Below are 21,824 nucleotides of genomic sequence, written 5' to 3' on the forward strand. Positions count from 1 at the left end.
GTTTTAGCTGAACTTCCAGCTGAATTTAGATCTTCTGAGTTTGTTTCCTTTTTTTTTTTCTTTTGCCTTTAGAAAAACACAAAGTTAAAATTTCCAGTGTAAATCCAGCATCTTCATGCCAAAGCCTGTAGGGCAGCATCTTAAGTATCGAAATACTTGCATGAAGATAACATCATATATCAGAGATACTTTAGATATTAAACAAGTCACACAACCCTTAATTCCTACAGATGCCTTCAATTCCACCTGCTAGAAGATGGGCTATCCAGACTATTAATCTTGCATTGCAAAGCATACTTTTGCAATGGTGAAATACAAGGAACAAACCTAACCCAATGATTATAAATTGTAAGCTGGATTAGTTATTTATGAGAGGGTAGGCACAAAAAGGAAAAGGATGTTAGTGGATACGACAAAAGAGAATTCTTTGCATGAACTGCTTCCTAATTTAAACCATACCCTATCAGAAAATAGCTAAGATGATGAAATATGTGTATATATACATGTATATCTACATGCACACAAATTCTCATTTTTGTGGCTTTTTCTCCTTAAGATCTCACTTGGGAATTGTAAATTATGGGACATTCAGCTCTTTATCTTTTTCTCCAAACTGAAAAATTAAACATTTATTCATGTTTGTACTATGTGGTATTATGTTTAAAATGAGTCTTGGCCCTAATTAAAGTTTCAAAGTAGTATAAAAGAAAGAATGGCCAAATAACTATTTTCATCTTCTTAAAATGCTGCTAGAAATTCACATTAGGCCTTAAAACCCAGTGGAAGGAAAGAGGTGAATGAGTCTGAACTACTTTTGTATATGAAATGTTGGCACAGATTTTCAGGTCTGCTTTTTAGAAATGAGATCACAATCAAGCGTAAAAAAAATCCTGAAACAAAGAGAAAAGCCCTAAAACTGAGTGCAAGTTAGGTGCTAAAGGGTAATCTCCTAACATGCCCTCCAGAGTGAATCGCCCTGCAAGTGTTCTGTGCAGGCTCCATCTTGTTTTCTGGTCCAAGGCATAATCACAGGAGAAGGATTTCAAAAGGCAGGAATCCTGCCTGGCTGCTTAAGCAGCACTAATCACACGTTTGCTCCGGTTACTCACGTATGTCATCTCCATGAAGAGTACTGGGGAGTTAGATAAACAGAGAATTGTCAGTACTGGCTGTCCATGTGACAGTCCCGTCACCAGCCTGGCCCTAGGAGCACTCAGAGCATGATAATCTGCCTTATCTTAAAAAAAAGTGTAACTTTGCTGATTTTGTTATCATCTTCAAGCAGCAAGTGGGAAACTAATTTGCATGTTTCTCAACAATTCTCAGACACATTGCTTAGAAAAGGCTGACTATAAACACTGAAAAACAGGATGGGCTCAGAGAAAAAAGGCTTTTGAATCTGCCTTTAATAGTAGCCAACTCCCACCCCAGCCATTAAAATACATTGATTTGCATGGGAAAAAGGACTTTACATTCAAGTGGTCATTCTTTCATATTTTTTACTATATGGAGGGAACACTTGCTATTTCATATTTATTTAGGTTCCTATATGCTGGCAGTTTTATTAAGCTAAGAATAACACTTCGGAGAGAAAAATTAAAATACATATAACAGTAGAGATATTTTTGTGGGGCAGTTTATATGGAATGCCCTAACATTCCCAACACTCCAGTTAGTTTGAACAGTTGGTGTCCAGTTACTTATGGAATCACAGAATGAATCACAGAATAGTTTGTGCTGGAAGGAACATTAAAGATCATCTCATTGGAATGCCTTGGACAGAAACCTTTCACTAGACCAGGTTGCTCCAAGCCCCACCAAGCCTGTCCTTGAACACTTCTAGTAATGGGCATCCACTGGACAACCTGTTCCAGAGCCTCACCACCTCCATGGGGAAGAATCTCTTTCTGAAATCTAATCTGACCCCACCTCTGTCAGTTTGAAGCCATTCCCCTCTTATCCTGTCACTCCACACCCTTGTAAAAAATCCCTCTCAAGCTTTCTTGTAGCCACCTTGAGTTACTGGATGGCTACTTAAATCCTTCAACATTCAAGAGTAATTTTCTCAGACCCAATATTTACTCCTAAAAAACCAAAACTTCCTACTTCTTTTTACATCCCAGTTGGTTTCTTGACGCATAATGAATAAGGCAAAGAAATTTTTAAGATTACCTTTTCCTGAACCTGCAGGAGAGACTGCTGCTGACAAAAACGGTTTTAATTTAAATATCACCCGTGGTCAATTTTCTCCTTAAGACATGGTAGGTGCAGATCTCTCTGGATCCTCTCTTGGCATCTCTCAGAGTTCATAAGGACATCCTGAATCAGGTACGGTTTGGGTATTTCTAGTAACTATCAGTGAGTGCTCCTCTGCACACACGGCCTCTGCCCCTTGGAACACAAGGGAGTGTGAAGTTCTGGTATCTGCAGTGTTATAGATACTTATTATACCTGCTTTTTGCAAATATTAAAATGGATTTTATATGCGTGATGTTAAAGTAACTTTGTTCTAAAGATATAGTTTTTATTTCTGTTGTTAATTAAGCTTAGACATAGTAGTGAAATTATTGACATAATTGTGTTAAAATGCCGGTTGGGATGGGATAACATCCAACGAACACAGGATGAGGATGCCTATACAGATCTGCCAACTATCAGCACTCACTGTCTGAAGACAGAGTGAACCAAGGCCCAAAGTGGAAGTGAAAAAGGGGAACCCAAACCACACCCAAGAGACATGCATGCTCTAAAAAGGTGGACTTCAGGAGGGGCCATGTGAAATAGCTCCCAGAATATGTAAACTAGTTTATGCTTAATGCATAAGGGTATATGAATGTGCAAGAGACTGATGTAGGGGAAAAGGCATTTAAGGGGTGTCCCCAAAGGTGACAGTGTGCTCTTGGCTAAGTGCCAAGATGCACCTGGCCATAATAACCTTTGCTCTATGGTCCTGGTCTCCTTATTAAACTTTTTACATTTTCACAGGAGAATGAACATGCTTTTCACAGCAGTGATGAGCTCCTCAGGTGTGGCAGCACTTAGGTGAAAACCTTCTACCAGCTTCATACAATGCCCTGTACATCTGGTAGTGGGAAAGGACAGTGAATCCTGACCACTCTTCCACATCACACATTATGTTGAAAATGTCTATAATTTCTCCCCTTATGCATGTCTATAATTTCTCCCCTTTTTTGGAGACAGATGACAGGCATTTGTGACAGCTGGAGACAACAAGCTCAGTAGTTCTTCACCCAGAAGCTGTCTGAGGTCTTTGATGATCCCTGTGGCTCTTCTCTTACACTTTCCAGTTTTGCTAAATATTTTTGATCAGACCTGCACAGAGTACTCAAGACAACAGCAAACAGCAGCTTTATGCAGTAGTGTACTGAGGATCTATGGTTGGCTTTCTGTGTACTTTCTAGTAATTTCTAGAGTTTGTTTTGCTTTCTGATCATGGAACAGCAAGTTAATTCTTCCATGGATGTACCCCTTATAACATCAAAATCTTGCTCCTAGGGGCTAATAGCTAGCTTGGTCTTAAAAAAAGGAAAGTACTTTTATTTCACATTGAAAGTCCCACAAAACCCTCAGAAACATGTCTGAAATGACACCATTATAGTAAGAAATTAATTATTATTATTATTATAATTAAGAAGAACATGGAATTAAAAATGGATTGAAAAGCCTTAAATCTTTTTATGAGGGATAAGCCTTGGAAAGTCAGCCACTGTTTTCATTAGCTTTAATCCTGTTCTCAGAGGAAACTACCTGCAACAGCATTAAGATATGATAGCATTGAATGCCCTCTCCACAGCCTCCATAGTTTTAAGAGGAGGAGTGTAGGCAGAAGACCATAAAGGACAGTTTTACCATCATGTATTCTTTCAAACATCACTCACATTACTTTTATTTGTGTCCTCTTTGCTTTACCCTCTATCTGAAATCCTCTGAATGTAGTGGAATGATTTCTCAGAAAGAGAGCTACCACTGCTTAGAGAGAGATCTTGGTACAACTCAGACATGCCAGACACTCAAATGCACACAAGCAGAACAGTACTTTCAAAGTGAATTAACTTGAAAATATAAATACGTTCAAGTGCTCTCTTGAATTAGAACCCTACAGGTAATTTGCAGCCTTGGCTCTTGCAGGTCACTGCACTTCAAAACACTTTAGCTCCACACGCAATAACAACAGAAGTTTTGAAATGTGATCTGCCCAGAAACAAACTCATCCTGTTCCTTTTATGTAAGATGAAGACGAGAAATGATAATTTATAAAGGTAAGATGTTTCATTCAGACCTTTCCTTCTCTCTCTCTTTAATATATCTAACTCAGAATTTTTCTGTATGAAAATGTATGAATGGAGCAAAAGAACATAAAGGAACAAGGAAAGAGGGTATCCACTCTGGATAAGAGGCTGTTTTCCTTAGGCTGTTTATACAGACCTTGGTGACAGAGCTCCAAAGAGCCAGCACCAACAAAGGAGCCACTGCTCAGCCCTGCCCTGTGGAGCCACCTCTCTCCATGGAGCACACAAACACAGCCCCTCTGTTACCTGCCCAGGATAAACTGCTGTGATTGCTCAGTTACACCAGCTAGGCCAGGCCTAAACACCCTGCTTTCCTTTGTCCAAGCTGCTCTCCAAAATCCACTTCCAAAAGACTGAGACTCACAAGGCTTTTAGGATGCTCTTTATCTGCAGCCCATTCTTGCATTGTGAATAGTCTTGATGCAGTTCATGGGACTGTTTATTGTGAAGGCAATTAGAATGAACCTAAATTCTTGCTCAATCAGTCAAGACAACTTTGAGGACAGCACAGATGAAGAGAATATCCTAGAAATCTCTATACATTGGCTCTCAGATAGATGGGATGAAGTTACTTAGTAAGATTTTTAATATTTGAACAGAGAATCCTCTTTTAATAAGAAGTTGGGTTGGTGGTTTTTGGTGGGTTTTTTTTTGTTTTGTTTTGGTTTGGTTTTTTGTTTGTTTGTTTGTTTTTAAGAATGAATCTTCCAGTAAAAAAATTCAGCAAAAGCCACAGAATAAGGAACAGCAGCCACAATCTTAGATGTCCTGAAAACAACTTGAAATGTTCTTAGACAAAATGGAATCTGGGAGAAAAAGAGAGAAAGCTTCCTTCAATACCTTAAAGGACTAGCAATGGTGACCACTTTCAAGCATGAAATTCAGCTTAAATAATAATATATTGCAGTCATTAGATGGGTCACCTACACAAGGAAAGTAGGGTCAATCTGTAAACCCTCTCTGAGTGGTATCACTGACATAATTATTATTGGCAAATCAAACCACAATGACAAGATAAGAAGCAGATCACAAAGTTTGCATTACTTTTTCTTCTGAAATGGAGACTTTAAATAAAAAAAACTAAATTAAATACAGTATTTTTTCTGTAAGTTTTATGGAAGAACATAGTTTACATTGGAGATAAAAATGTAATTTTTTTAGGTTGCTGGATTAGAAAAAAGAAATCTTTTATAGACTTTATAGACTTCTCCATTCTGGGAAGCCTTCTTTTTTTTTTTTAATACTCCCAAGAAAGATAAAGCCTGAAGAGAAAACTCCCCTTGCATTTCCCTGGTTTGAAACTGGGTTTTTTTTTGAAATGTAAGATGAGTGTACAGGAATGCAAGGCTTTGTGTTGAAGGTAACACTGCATGCAGCCTACAAACTAACAAAGCAGAAAATCATAACAGATAAAACCAAAAATGTCAGATGGAGCCTTCCTGAATTTATTTGCTAATGGCAAACTAGAAATTTCTATTTTGTGCCAGTAGTATCTCATAAAACATTCCAATACATTCTTAGAACATGGGATTAAAAACATTATGCAAAAGATCATTTAACTAATCCGAAACCTCTGTGTGTGGTAACTGATATAAATCTGTGACGCAGTTGAATTTGCCCCAGAAAAATTGCTGAAATCTCAATGTGTGTTTCCATCATTAAAAATCCCAGGCCAGTAGATGACAGACTTGGTTTAGCTTTCCCAAAAATCAATATTAGTTTTCCTTTTGAAAAAAACCCTCATGTGAGAACATATAAAACACAGCATTTCTTCTAATTGTGAAACAAGTAATTGCTGATGTGATTAAAGTTCTCTGTATCCAATTCTTTCAAGATATCTGTGAGAAGAAGAGTATTGTTACATGACCTTTGGTGGCCATCTTGCTGTTTACTTACCCATCTCTTGCCTGGTACTGCAGACTCCTGTCCCATATTTTTCTAACTCTACGGTCACAGTTTTCAAAGCATTAACATCTGTTTCTGCAAAGCCGAGGTAGTTATAAGAACCCATATTGATTACATTCTTGATAGTCCTTCCTGTAAACCTGTAATTAAAGCAAATTTTGAACAACAGTGCAATTGTCTTTCCAATCCCAAATGAAAAGGAAAAAATCCCAAAGTTTTCCCACCAAATTTTTTTCCAGCGTCAAATTCCTACTTGTGAATTGACAATCCTCATATTCTAACAGCCCAAAAGTTTTTCTAGCCTTCCTCTTTTCCTAACTAAGTACTTCTTCACAGCCAGAGTGCTTTCTAGAAGTCACACTGCAGATGGCAATATATTGGTGTGGAATCACTGGCTGCTTTTATGGATTTAAATAAACAAACCAACATAAGACTTTATTTAAGGAACAACTTACAGACATTAAGTTTTCAAGCAAATTGTCTACTGCTTCCATTAAGTCACCAGCATTCTAACACACACAGAACTTAAATTTGATGAAAATATGTGAAACACTATGATACACTCTCAATAAGCTCAAATATAGCCAACATACACGAAAATATGGGAAACACTGTGACACATTCTCAATAAGCTCAAATATAGCCAAACTACACATTGTCTATGCTGTGAATTCCCATAGCCGTGTAATTCAGTTGCAATACACCTAAACCTTCAAGATGTAATCTGCTGAAAACCCACTGCCAAAGATCCACGATGAAGGCAAGAAGCCACATTCATGTAGTGCAAAAAATTATGATATAAAACGTAACCAAGGGTTAAAACAAATTTTGTTGTAGTCTTCAGAGTCAAGGTCTATTGTTATAAATGGTGTGTGAGTAGTCTTGTGCTGACACAGCCAAACACATTTGCAACTGAGTTGGAAATCTATACTGCATTTCCAAACAAATACTCAGAAGAAAAGGGTCAGATTGTCAGCATGGTGCTGACTGCAGAAAGAAACATGCTAGTGGATATTAGACAAGGATCTGGACACAACTTTGTGTGCTTTGCAGAGGTGTCAGGAGTATGCTCATGAGGCTGAGAGCAGCAGAGTGTAAGATGACTCACCTAAATGTCCAGTTGTAATCATCTGTAACACGTTCCATGAGGTCAAACTGTGGCCCAGGGACACTGCAAATGGGACGGTTCCAGTTATCCCGTATTCTCAAATAGAGGTTCCTGGTGTAAAAGTTCTCAAAATCTTGATAAAGTGGCACAAAATCCTGGTTTGAAAACATGCACAGGGTTATGTTGCTGTGAAAATATCTCCTTCTGTACCCAAGTCATTCCTATTAACAAGGAAAAACTGATTCATCAATAAACAGAGCGCCACAGCAGCCACACGGCGCTGTGTCACTTACAACTCCAAACAGCAATACTGTATCCTTACTATAATTCCTTTAAAACACAATGTTGTATTTCTTAGAGGGCAGAGTATTTTATTTCTGTTTAAAGATTAGGGGTTTTTTTCATTTCTTTTTTGGTTTGTCAGTTTTTTTTTAAATGGTAAACAATTTGGTCTACCTCTCTCTGTATGTACTGAAAGTTGGAAATGGAAAAATAAATCAAGATTCTTTCACTTGAAGAAATGAATTGCTTCAAATTGAGCATTTTTCTATGTGTGGAGCAGGTTGCAGAAAACTAGGATAAAGAACTCAGTACATTTCATGAAATGCTGGATACATTAGACAAAAGCTAGTCCAATATATGTGATTTGGGCCTAGGGTGGAGATGCAAACATCCAGTTAAGACAATTTTTTTGGTTGAGAATTAATGAATATCCATGGACTTTACTTGGAAATTAAATTTAAACAAAGCTTTTTCTTTATATGAAACAGCAATATATCCATGTTGAGCACTGCATACAATAAACTGATAAAATAACATGACATACAGTTAACATATGTGGGAAAATTAAATAAACATGTAATCCATAGTGAAGGACAAAAAAATTTAACTGGCACAACTGGAATTAACAAATGGCCGGATCATGAAGTGAATCGAAAGTGATATTTCAAAATCTAAAACAGGAAACAATTTCAGGAGTTTTATTTGCAAGAGAAACAGTAAAACTCTTCATGTTTTTCCTTCATTATGCCAGGTGTTACCATAAATGTTGACTCAAACTGCACAGAGAAGGAGGAGGAACAAAAAATTTTAAGCAAAGTTGGAAGGCAGTTGATCTTGCTAAGGTGCAAGGTTTCACTTGGAACTGTATGGGATGAAAAAATTTTAGGAGTTACAAGAATTCAATTATAACAAAATTAGAACTTACTCACAGTGAAAGACAGCATAAGATAGCCAGATGGGACAAAGGAAAATTGGGGTTGAAGAGATTTGGAAAGATTATATATTCAACAATAAGGCATTTATGAATTTTCTTTTTCTGTGGATTGACTTAATAAACTGAGATTCTGTTTTGCTGAGAGTATTATGGCACTCTTAGAATGAGGTGAACATGTCCCTGGGTAAAAATTATGATTTTAAATAAATGTAGGTACATAATCATACGCATGTATGCAACTCCACTGGCAGGGTGTGTCACTCCTCTCATCCCTGTGCAATGTTCTGTAAAATGAAAGTTGTCTGCCTTGTAACTCCCACAAGTTGCTGTACATCACTTGCAACCAGAGGAAAACGCAGCTGTGGATACAGAATGACATCTCCATACATACTTTTTGTTGTTCTCTCTCCGCAGCAATGTTACGTTTTTCTAGTCCCCAGGCTCTCATGAAATCTCGCAGGTAGCCAAATATTGTTCCCACTGCAAACCCCACGAAAGTAAAAACTGCAACATACATTGGTGCCTGTTCAAAGTGCTCAATAAATGTTTTTTTGTAGAGGGTTCCATTTGATACTCCATTCTTCTGAAAAAAAAGAACAGAAACTTCTGATTAATACATTTAATTTCATCAAAATTTTGACCTTGGGGCAAATATTTTTCTCTAATTAGGAGAGACATTTAGACCTCACACTATTTAGCAGTTGAAGAAGAGGACCTTTAACACTGCAGTTGCTACTGACCACTACAAGTATCTTCCATTTTCCCTCCTCTCATGTCCTCAGCTGCAGATGTCTTCAACACCACTCCCTTGTCTATTTGGAAACAGATGAAACTTATGAAAGATTGGCTGTGTATTATTGTGCAATTGGACAATTATTTAAAAGGTGATTAAATGGAAACCACAATACTCTGTCTTGCAAGAGAGAGCTATAAAAAGGGAAGGGCAGCATTAAAAGCTCACCTACACTATTCCTGACTGCTTCTGGAAGTCTTGAGTAACCAACCCATTGCAGCAACTAACCTATATAAAACAAATCCTGCCTAAACCAGGGCAGCTTTGCTGTGATGTTCTCCAGACCTGAGAGAGTATCCAAAACTTTATGATCCCTGCCTTCTATTTCTGTTCTGATTTCATAAATGCTTTTAATCCTATTTTCAGTACCATCTCCCCTAATTCTAAGGCTACTTAAGACAAAATAGAGAAGAGGAAAAGTAAAGGAAAAAACCTAAGAAGAGACACAGACAGCCTTGCCTGTTGGAATCAGTGATCCCATTGTGAGCAAATTCTAGAAATTTACAACAGTGTGTGGACAAAATATTTTGTCATTAAAATATATCAAGATTTCATTTTTCAAATTAAAGAAGATAAGTTTTTCAGTTGCCATATTCAATAGGCTCATTAGACTATTCTTTGGAAGAGTGATAACTCCCTTATTTCTGCAAAACATGATGGCCTTTACAGATACTGTCTAGTAACAGCCAACCTGCTAATCCAAAATTAACAAAACACAATCCAGAAAAAAATAGTGTCCTGTTAAAAAAAGCCAAAATCAAACAAACAAATACCCAAGACATATATTTTGATATCTTATAAAGCAAAACTGCCAGCATATGAAGAAATCCTGCCTGAGGGAAGGATGAACTAAAAATGTAAATTACCTAGTTATGTAATGTAGCAAGCTGAAATAGAATATTCATATTAAGAACAATTGCCAATTCACTATACTTGTAAGGACAGAATATTATTGATCTTCATATTGCATTTAAATGTCTTTACCCTCACAGGATTTAGATTTCTGTTGTAACTTGCTGGTCCAATCATTGGATTCCCCAATGGTTTTGGAGGAGCAAAAGAAAGTAAAATAATAATAATAATAATAAAAATTTAAAAAAAGCATTGTTGGGCACAAGAGAAAATAGAAAGGCTGTTAAGGAAACTTAAAAAGGAAAAAAAATGCTGGTTGGGCTGAACAGAAACATATTTAGACTTTGGAAACCCTTACTGCCTTGCAAGGGAGAAGGAATGCAGGACTGGCTCTCACCATGTGAGGGAACACCTTTGAAGAAATAATACACATGCACTCCTACCTCAAGCTAATTGCTCTTTTAGGGCAACCTATTTACCATGAAAAACATTTTATGAGTATGAGTTAAATACATGGTGAAGTCAAATTTCACATGAGTCACAACAGCTGTGTGCACATAGTGATGAGATAAAGCAAATATTTCAGAAAGGATTAAGCTCAGTCCTATTACTTTACATTTGCCATGGGCTAAGAGCATGTTTATGGTCATCTGTGGAAATTCAAGTGGCATTGTAGTTTGATGTTCCTGAATCAATTGGCATCAAGCTATGATGATGTGATAATGCACCTGAGCCCAGAGGAGAGAGTTATGATGTTTCTGTTCGTTGATTTTATTAAGAAACACTTTATTGCTTCAAACCATATTGGTGCAGGGACAGGAAAGCTCCCATCAGGCTTCTGCACTGTAACATCCTTCTTCCACAACAAAACTGTGCTGTTGTGGAACTCCCGTTTCAGCAGGTGCCATTTGATGCAGTCAGTGTGACACAGAATTTAACCAGGTAACCACTGTCACTGTCCTGAACACAAACAGCTGGGAGGAACAAGCATAGATAGCAGTGAAGTATGAAGAGTGTGCAGCCAGATGTGACCCACATTCTTCAGGCCATGAAGGACAAAACCCAAGAGTCTTCAAACAATTGGTACAAGGCTGGGAGAACCAATTCAGAAAACACACTGACACCTTGTCTAAAAAAAAGTGAGGAAAGCAAAGAGCATTTAAACCATCCCTAGAGTCCCACAAATAAGTAAAGAGAGAGTCTCAAGAAAGAATAATCAAAACAAGTGGATTTGCTGCTTCTGGAGAGTGGGAGAGTGGTAGTGGGGATGTTTTTGTGCAGCATTTCTGATCCAAGCAGGGGGTATATGAGTGACTGACTGAACATCATGTGGATGTTCAATTTCAGCCAGTCTAAATTGGCTGAATTGGTCAGTGAAGCAATGGCTGTCATTTTGCACTACATTACTGTTGACTTTTTCTATGTAATCATAAAGTTTTATCTCAGAAGAAGGAGGTGGATTTGTAGACTGTGCTTTAGAACAGCAGCTATACAGTGAAGGGAGATATAATTCAGCTGCTGCTGGCACTGAAATCAAATACAGCAGATTTCCTACAAATGCCTGAAACCATTCAGAGATCATTAGTCACACCATTACACAGCAGAAGCTCTGCTGAATTATGCCTTATTACCTGTAATAACACCAGCAGGAGACAGAACATTTTCTACTCCATACCTTAAACTGTAGCAATTGGTTGGGCAAAGATTCCAAAAAACATATAAATCCTTCCAACTTTAGCAATTGGTGGCTTTGAGGTTTTTTGACTCTAAGATTGTCTTATCACCTTGTAACTGTCATCAGGGGATAACTATGAATGTGTTCATCATTTTTGAACCTAAAAATGTTGGGGAAATAAATTGTGACTTTTGATAATTCATTTCATCTGTAAAAATGTGTTTCCTTTTTTATAATGAAATTACCCGACAGTGTCATGACAGTTTACTTTGACTGCTGTGCTTTCCTACTCAGTCAATTACACAACTCATAATTTTCTATACTTTAGTAAATTCTGCCTCTCCATTTGTCTCTTCCCAACCTAGAAAAATCCTAATCTATATAATTCTAGTCCAGTCTCCTGTCCTTACATGGATTTAAACTCCAAAAAATAAATTTAAAAATTCTATAGTGTCATGCTCAACTTTCTCTTCACTCTGCAAAAATCAACAAAACCTTTTTGAGATGCAGAGGATGCGAATTAAAATTGCATACCCCACTTGAGGGCACAGTAGGGATTTATAAATCTGCAAATTATGCTTTGTTTTCTTTTCTGTTGCTTTTTAAAGACTGTTTACATTCTATTTGCTTCCTTGCCACGGTTTACAGTTTCACCTCTTATGATTACATATATCCTTCCTCCATTGCAAAAAGACCAAATTTATAGAACACTGCTGTTTGTGCATTTTGGGGACCATTTTCCCTTTCAATTAATTATTTGGTTTTTATCTAGAGACCTGCAATTTTTTTCTGACCTTTTGTCAACATTATACACACTACAAGCAACTTCCCCAGTTTTCTTGTTCAGACCTATTTTTTCAGCAACCTGAAGAATTCTGTACTGTCAACACATATTGTCATCTATTTCTCCTCACCCCTTTTTCCACACCACTGATGAAAATATGAGAGCACATGTCCTAAGAGTGATCTCTGGGGGACTCCATTCCCTGCATTTCCCTCGTTAGCTTTTCAAAAATCATTTATTTGTAACCCCTAATTTCTCAAAAAATTGCAAAAAGGGCAAAATAAACAGCAGCCCAGAGTTACTCAACAACTTATCTTTGGCTTCCTTTAAAAATCTTGAGTAAATACCTCTTGTGGATACGTTAATCCACAATTTACTGGCTTGTTTTAAAAAATTCTGCTGGCATCTCAAATCAAAATAGTTTCTCAGTGGCTGGCCACAAAGTACATTTACCTTCCAGGCATAAATGCAACATAAAGACACTCAAAACAGAAAGGCAATAGATGAAATTCAACGAGAATGGATGTTTTACCAAGGAGTTTTACAAGTCTAGGATTTCATCAGCTTCTTGGAAACCAAAAGTGCAATCAGGATATGCAACTTTTGTTTGCTGATCCTCTGCTTAGCTGGTTTCCAGTGAGATACTGCAGCAAGAGAATTCCTTGCAGCAAGATTTTGATGCCAAGGAAGTCCACAGGAGTGATGGCAATGCAGCAAAGTCGGATTTAAGTACAATACCTCTTAGATTCCCATTGTCCCATTAGCTGTAGTATTTCAAAACTCTCCCCTAATGAAGAACCCCTTCCAAAATGCCTTCAGTTTTTTAAATGGAGAAATCAACTCTGACAACAAATCTCAGAGTGCTATTAGAAAGGACATCAGTATAAAATACAGAATATAAGGGACACGCTTAAAATTTCAATTTTAATTGAAATAGTTTGTTCTAATAATAATGTAAACTCATCTTGAAGTCTATTAAACACACTTCTGGCAACACCTTTACAAGTAATAGTTACAATATATATATTTATATATTTTCATTAGCAAAGAAAAAAAATGATAGCTATGCAATAGCATGAATAATACTTAAATATTTGCTCACACTATTGTTAAAATTAAGAGATAATTTTTCATTGCATTTAGGTTCTGCAGCCCTTGGAATTGTGCTAATTGGCATAAGCCAAATTTGCATTAGGGGGAGAATGAAGAATTGAACAGCACAGAGTGCCACAGTACCAAACCTGTGTGCTGGCTGTGAGTAACTCCCCAGCAAAGAGGTAACCATGTATGCTGGGTGAGTGGAGCTGTATCAAGGAAACTGAGCCCCAAAACCCATGTTTTCATGCAAATCTGTTTCTACAGAGACAACAAGCTCTAATTAAATATTCTCCTGCTATTACATACACTTCCAATATAGCAGCAATAGGTGCAGATAGGTATATCCCTGCAATAAAACTACTGGGAGAACAATAAAGTCTTTGTCTTTAAATAAAAGTTCCCTGCCAGGAATAAAATCTGATCCAGAGGTGGATGTAATTCTATACATGTTTGTGGATCAGATTTTATCAAGTTTTTTTTATACAATCTATTAAAAAACAATGCAAGCTGACTGATCTCCATAATGCTTCCCATACAGATATGCAAATGAAGAGAGAGGGGTTGAAAACTGTGAACCCAGTGACAGCCATGTTTGCTCAATATCTGACAGACCTACAAGATGAGAGTGAAATCTTAAGCCAATTAGGACACTGTGCTCCTACAGCAAAAAACCCATGGGAGAATAGACATAAGTGCTAATGCAACATCTGATTGCTTGCAGACAGTTTGGTTCTCAATGGATGTTTCCTGCCCAGCATTTGAAGAGCATCTGGGACAGGACCCTAAATGTAGATGATTTTAGATGTCCTAGGATGTGTGAGACAGCCACATGGGGAAGAATATAAATATCTCCACAAATAATGACATAAATGATTGACAGGATCTACAGAGGCCTGTAATCTTCTGGAGCACTACAGGATTCCATTTCAGCCAAAGAAAGGCATGGTCCAGCTGGATCCCACTTACCGCTGGATAGCCACAACTTTAAGGGTCTGGTGTGCAATTCTGTCTCCTACAGATCATTGTCACCAGAGAGCTGAGTCTCAAAGAATAAAACTGTCAGGTTCTGTGCAAAATCACCATGTTAACAGTCACAATTACTACATTTTCCCAAAATCACTTAGGAATCCATTAGACACTGGAGGAATCTGGGTGATCGTGTGCAGTTCCCAGGAGAAAAAAAAGGAAATTGAAATTATGAAAGCAGAACTTCCCTGTAATGAATATACTACTGACACAAATTTAGATTACTTCATAAATCTGCCCACTTACTGGCAGGGATATCCTTCACTTTAAATGAGTGCTTTCTTTTCGGTAACAACACATTTCAGATCTTATAGGCTCAAGATTCTAAACCACAAGCCAAAAATAGCTACATGGGGAATTCATAGATTACTGAACTATAAGTACAAGACTTAAATTAAATCTAGTTGTGAAACTTATAAGTTTCTAACTTATAACTTAGAAATTAACTTGGAAATGCTAAAATGAAGGTCACTGCCTCTTGCAATGTGACAAAGCCACAAGAAAGTGGCTACAACACAAACTACAAGTAGCAACCAAGCCAAAAAAAGCCTTGGTTGTAATTAGTGTGCCTGCAGAATCCTTGTTTAGACTGATGGTTGATTTCTGCTCAAGTTTCAAGAAAAAATAAACACCTGGTAGTAATACAATCAATAAAGACCAGGAGTAAAATCTCCAACACACCCCAGAAGGTTTAGGAAATATAGGACACCCTTAACATAACTTAGGAAACCATGTACTCTTGAACTTGCAGAGATTTAGGATTTAACAATCCAGAAACTCTACAAAAGTTCACTCCCTGTAAACAGTTATTAAATGCTGCTTGTTCTGATATTTGAGGTTTGTTAGAAGGATGGGTCTTCACCACACTTTTCACAAGCATCAGGAGATGGCTTTTCATTTGTTGATGAACTGTCAGCTAATTGCTGACTAAAAACTTGCAGCCTCTCTTCAAGACAGCGAACTAGAGGTAAACACCACAAAGGTATGAAAAGATAAGATCTTCACCTTCCAGACTTGCCTAATCTTTTCAGCTGAACACAAATTAAACTACAACATACTAATCTTGCAGCAATTCTTTCAGCATCAAAGACACAAGTCTTGCAATGCTGACTAGGACATTAATACTATGAAAATACAGATGTGAATGACAAACACATTAGAATATATTGTGAAATGTTGTTATGTAATGAGGATAAAAATACTCATATGGTATAATTTTCAGGCTAACACTTTGATGCTAATATGAAACTTTTGATTGCAATATAGAAGGCTAGGAGGATACAGAAAACGTTCTCATAAATAACATTCAGGAAGAACATTCAACAGTGGCAAGGGTTCAAAACAAGAAGAAATATGAACTCAGAAAGTACACCTTTTATCTTAGTTTTGTAAGATTTTATTAAGATATTTATACGAATTTAGTAAATGTCTTATCTGATATATCAGAAATTCTACCACTGCACACATTACAAGCAACATGCACTCCAGCATCAATGAATGTTTAATTTCACCTATTAGGAAACTGCCTTCTGTGTGCAATTTTTGCAAAACCTACAGAAACCATCAGCAGGTGTTTTCATCTTGCATGAATTTAGTCCAGCAGGCAGAACTGCACATTGCAGATTGGCCACAGTGCTTGTCAAAAGAAAAGCCACCTATAACTCTTGATAGCACAGAAGCTTAGACTGATGCACACAGACTCAGGACAAAACCCAGCTGCAAACCATGAAAATGCAATCAGATGAAGGGGAGAAAAATCATAGAAAACACTATTTTGAACTTCAAGGTTCATAAATTGCAATGTAAACCACAACAGCTACTCCCCAATACCAAATAACTAAGGCACTTAAGATCAAACAGTACATGGGGGATAAAAAATGCACAGCAAACTCTTTTCCCAGTGGCTTTACATTTGTACATTTCAAGCAATAGTAAGAACCACTAGAGAGAAAAAGTAACATGATTGTCTTATACAGTTGTTATTCTCTTACTCCTAGAAACTTCAAAGTGACCCAGTGTAAATAGGAAGGCATGAGGGTAAAGATGGAGCTTAATAATTTTAAATTATTACAGACAAAACAAAGAAGTTCACTACCCAGAGAGATACTTACAAACACTAAAAGGTATTTCCTAACCTCACAGCAATTACAGAGCAGAAAGCCAGGCATGTGGAATCCGAGAGAAGTGGATGAAACGCCTGGGTTACAGCACTCCCCACATAGTTGGTGGTGTCAAGTTGCAGTGTTTGCTATGATTTCCAAAGCTTAGGGTAAGTTACAGCAGTTACACTGCTCAGCTGCATCAGAATATTTCCTGATTATCCAAATCCTATGGCTTTGGCTTTAAAAATACACAAACAAACAAGATTATAATGATGAAGCGGTATCACTTCAAAGGCTGCCAGTTTCTGCACGACCGGTGATCATCTGCTATCAGAAGTGATCTAGCATTTAGAAATTAATCCTATGGATATCACATACATTTTTGATATGAAACTGTTTACTGAGACGAAGACTGTAATAGTGTAAAGATTCTCAAGATGTGCTAAACAGATTGCTAGTGATTTTGCCCAGTGTGGATTCTGAGTTAATACCCACACGATGCAATCCACTAACTCCTACATATTTCCTACACAGTGACTTTGCACCAGAAAATGTTTTAGTTAGCTATCAGATTCCTCTTCATGCAAAATTCCCTTGTACAGAAAATGCTTCATCTCCTGCTAAAACTAACATAATGAATCCTCATTGGATCCCTGACCTCCCCCATTATATGGCAAAACAGCTTCAAACAGGGCTAGAATTTTGCATAGATTTAATAATGAGTTTAACACACATTCCCTATCAGAATGGAAGTGGCCATGGATGCTGGATCATGCCAAATAAACGTTCAGAAGCAGTCTCAGGCCATTCTTAGTTCCTAAGAGTATGGCACCAGTTTGGATAAAGACTTCTGGAAGGCACAATAACCTTGTTAAAGGAGGACAAATGTATTCACACTTCTTACCTGAAAGCTGCATATCATTAGGATAATTTGCACATTATTTTCCTGATTCTGAGAGTTATGCACAAGTTAAGCTGAAACTGTGTGCCTTCCAAGACATTCATATGATTGCAGGGAGTACCTTACAATATTTCAAAAATGTGATGAAAGAGAAAGCCATTGCCAATCTTGTTAATGCAATCAGTTTAGCTGGATTTATGCTACCTCCTCCAAGGTAATTAACTACTTTGAAATGATATTTAAATATAAATATCTTGATGTATCACAGATGGAGAGAGAGAGAGAGATAAGAAATTCCATAGCAAAAATCCCCAACAGAGAAAGCAGAATTTCTCATGAACAGCTGAGAAAGAGGCAATCAAATTTGTGCTGCTAGCTTGACAGACAGTAGGACTGAAAACTCAGTAGGAGGATGACCATCTGGGTAGACAAGGACCACCTCTGAATTAGGATAAGAATTCAGCATCAAAAAGAGCCCTAGGGTGAAAAAAGAATCAGAATAAATTCCAAGGCATAGCATATAGGTTTGTAGGACAGAAGATTTCGAGGAAGGTGAAGACAATACCCATCCTTATGAATAAGTCAAGAAAATTCATAGCTTGACGCCTTCAAACACAATAGAAGATGTTTTAAGCAAGAAGACAAAAACTCATTTAGCCAATCATTAGGCAACTTGGTAGAAGTGACCATGGCTAATTAAAACCAGTTGTCCTACACCAAAGCCAGCATCACAACTGGTACATGTGATCAAATCTCTGCCCCATTTAATTTAACAACATGATGAAGGCTGTCAACCCACCTATCACCAAAGTGTCCTCAGAGAACCCCAGTCTAGAGTAACCCACATTTACTAGCTTGTTCCCTAATGTAGAAAAGCTACATAGTTTAACCAGTGACAACCAATTACCTTTTTCTTTCTCACCTAAAAATCTACAGAAGCAGTAATATCCTGCTCTAGCTACTTTTTTGTTTGAAAACTATCAGGAAAAGGCAGTTTCAAACTATTATGGTTAAGTAGTGCTCACACCTACACCTATGAGAAACTCACAACTGGATGCCTCCAGGTACAGCAGTTCTGCAAGAGGCTCTCTCCTCTTCCCACCAATTTCAATTTTTGCCTTGTACTACTGGAAAAGATGATCTTGGCCTATATGATTTCTTAATTGCTATTTAATTGTTATATTAATTAACTATTAAAATTGACTAATTCAATCAGAGCTCAAAAAATGTTCATTTTACTTCAATTGCTTGAAGATCAATTAAAAAATCTAGAAATAAATTGATGCTTTTTTTAAAGTGCATTATACAGTGAAATGCTCTTTATAAGTTGTTCCAATAATTATCTAAGTCATACCACTGAACATGAGACCTGATGGCTTTCACTCATCTGAACCTTCTGCACCTATCCAGGTTTGCAGAAATGCTCTCCTCAGATTTTACAGCAGCCTAGATACAGACAAAAGGGGAAGCTCTCACTCCAGCAGGTACTGATTTTCACCAGTGGATCAATGCCTGCCTAGAGATAAATACCTAGAGCCTGTGGTTCTTGGCTGAAAAGACAAAGGTTAGGAAAAAGAAGCACATGAGAAGTTCAAGAGACAAAAATCAGGTGCAAGATTACCTGAAGTAAAGGGGTGACTGAATTGTTTTGTTGTTTCAGCAAAGGAAGACACCTTTTCAAATGCATAGCAAAAAAGTTGAAAATTAGTGTTTGAACAATCTTAACTTTTTTTTTTAAGAAAGCAATAGCCTTCTCCCTCATGTTACCTCTCAGTCTGCAAGTACCCATCTACTAAAGCTTTTGAGCTCACAGAGCAATTTCAATCAAATCTGATTAGGCCTTCATGATATCAACTCTTCTAAAAGCTTCAGGAAAGTGTGACCTTGACAATGCAAAGAGATCCAAGTCCCTGAACTGAAGGACAGACAGCAATAACTTGGCTCTTTAGCCATTCTTGGAGTGGATTACAGAAGCACAATTGCAATAACCCATGAACCAGCATCTCTTTAGCTCTGAACAAGGTTCAGCACATTCTGCCTCTTTCCCCTCTGGAAAGAAAGGATGTGGTAGGCAAGCTGGGATGTTCCAGGGTGGTGGAAGATGCTGGATATGTAACAACATGAAATCACTGCTTGTAGAAAAATATGCTTACAGGCATTTCACAAGTCTTCTCCTTACCCCCATTATTATTTCTTCCCATACTGCCATGGGGCAAATTGGAAGACAATACTCAAAACATTGCTGCACTTTGGAAGTAATTTCAGGAGACATTAATGGTGCTTTACCTTGAAGTTTTCATTTATACTGATCATAAAATGGTAGAAATCAAGGCACTTAGGAAAAGCAGGAAATGGAACAGCAGAATCACAGTTTTCAGGAGAGCATAACTGTACCCAGAAGTAGCAAGTATTGCTATAGGAAGCAACATTAAAAGGAGTTAGAGAAAAAACAGCCATCTCTTAAGAAAGAAACTCGTGTTAAGGGTTCTCAGAACGACAAACTATTCTAGAGTTACTAAGCAGTACTAATGAAGGTCTCAGCTGAAGTGTCCATCCAGCTTCAGACACTGCTTTTTGAGAAAGAAGAGGTGAACCAGGTGGACAAAACTGGGAAAAGAAGCATAAAGTCTCGTCAAGTTATGAGTTAAGAGGAAAGAATGAACAAATCTGAATTGTCTGGTTTAAAGAGAAGAGAAAACCCTAATGACTGGCAGCCTAAGAGTCTTCAAACATGTAAAAGATAACTGGAAAAGAAAGACAGTAATCTGTGCTCTGTTAAGCATCAATATGTTTAAATTGCACCCAAAGTGATCTAAATCAGAAATTAGAAAGAACTTTGTACTGATAAAATCAGTTAAATGTGAATCTAGAGCAATGGAGGTGTTTAAGATGGATATAAAACTCTAGCAGGGACATTTTATGAAAAGTCAAAGCTGATATTGTCTATCAGAAGACAGAAGAAAGCAGTGCTGTCAGTGTTAACAAAACCCCAAGACACAGTGACACATCTTATGAGGTAAGAGGCTCCAGAAGAGCCTTCAAGATATTGCAACAGAAAACCAGCCCTGGATTAAAGTGATTTGCAGAAATGGACTAGATAACATCTCAAAATACTTTTAAGCCTCATGTCCTATTTTCCTACTTACCTCATGTTCCTAAAGCTCACTATGACATGAAATGTGAAACAGAAATGACTGAGAACTGCAAAAACAGCTGGTACATCTTTTCAGAGGGTGAAATGGAAGCAGATAGAAAGAACCTCTGATTCACAGATGCTGGAAGAAGGAGATAGGTATACAGAGTTTCTGCTTAAAATTAAATTTATCAATCAAATTTGGGAAGTTCAGAGATACAGCAACAATAGTTGGCAAAGCAAAGACTGGCAGGGTCATCTAGAAGGATCTAGGAGCTCTGATCAAGAACACACTCTCTTGAGCTACCAGATATGTTTCAAGAGCAACAGAAGATGCCTAGACATCAATCTGAGTTCTTGTCAACATAATCCAAAAGGAAGGCTCATGTAAATGGAACGTGGTTTTAAAGCCCAATTAAATGCAAAGATTTTAAAATACTAGTAGTCTCTTACTTCTGAAAGAAAGAAGTTACTGTTGAAACTTATACATGACAAGCAAATAACAGTAAAAGTTCACACAGAAGATAAAGAAACTTTTTTCAGAAGACTTCATGTTTTACCTCTACCCTTTCACATTTGCAAACAAAAACAAAAACAAACCCCCAAAATACAAATCTGAGCATAAGAGAAATATTGCACCCTTCTATAATGACTGCTACAAACGTATTTCTGCAAAGAGTCAAATAATGAGCAATGGCAAAAGGTCCCAGTTTTCTCTCTCAACTGCAGTGGAGAGAGGTCTCAAATTTGTTCCAACAACTTTAGTTCATCCAGAACTCCCCTGAGAGATGAACTACAGCCTACCATCCAGCAGAGAAAAATATAATTTACTTGTGAAAAATGACAACATATGATCCCAGTAGTGTGTTCCATGGCAGAAATCAGTTAATTAAGAATGAATAAAGTTGAGCTACAATAGGG

At 37.3% G+C, this 21,824-nt stretch overlaps 1 protein-coding gene across 1 annotated transcript in view; it reads right to left on the bottom strand.

Annotated features, from left to right (window-relative positions):
- Positions 1-21,824, bottom strand: part of SPTLC3 (serine palmitoyltransferase long chain base subunit 3) — an 80,968-nt gene that overhangs the window by 41,034 nt on the left and 18,110 nt on the right. The window contains exons 2-4 of the mRNA XM_030945718.1: positions 8,931-9,122; positions 7,324-7,478; positions 6,207-6,355 (exon numbers count right to left, since the gene is read on the bottom strand). Of these exons, the coding sequence (XP_030801578.1) occupies positions 6,207-6,355; positions 7,324-7,478; positions 8,931-9,122 (496 nt within the window). The remainder of the gene's footprint in view (positions 1-6,206; positions 6,356-7,323; positions 7,479-8,930; positions 9,123-21,824) is intronic.

The sequence above is a fragment of the Camarhynchus parvulus genome, chromosome 3 (genome assembly GCF_901933205.1).
Source record: "Camarhynchus parvulus chromosome 3, STF_HiC, whole genome shotgun sequence".
NCBI classification, from domain to species: domain Eukaryota; kingdom Metazoa; phylum Chordata; class Aves; order Passeriformes; family Thraupidae; genus Camarhynchus; species Camarhynchus parvulus.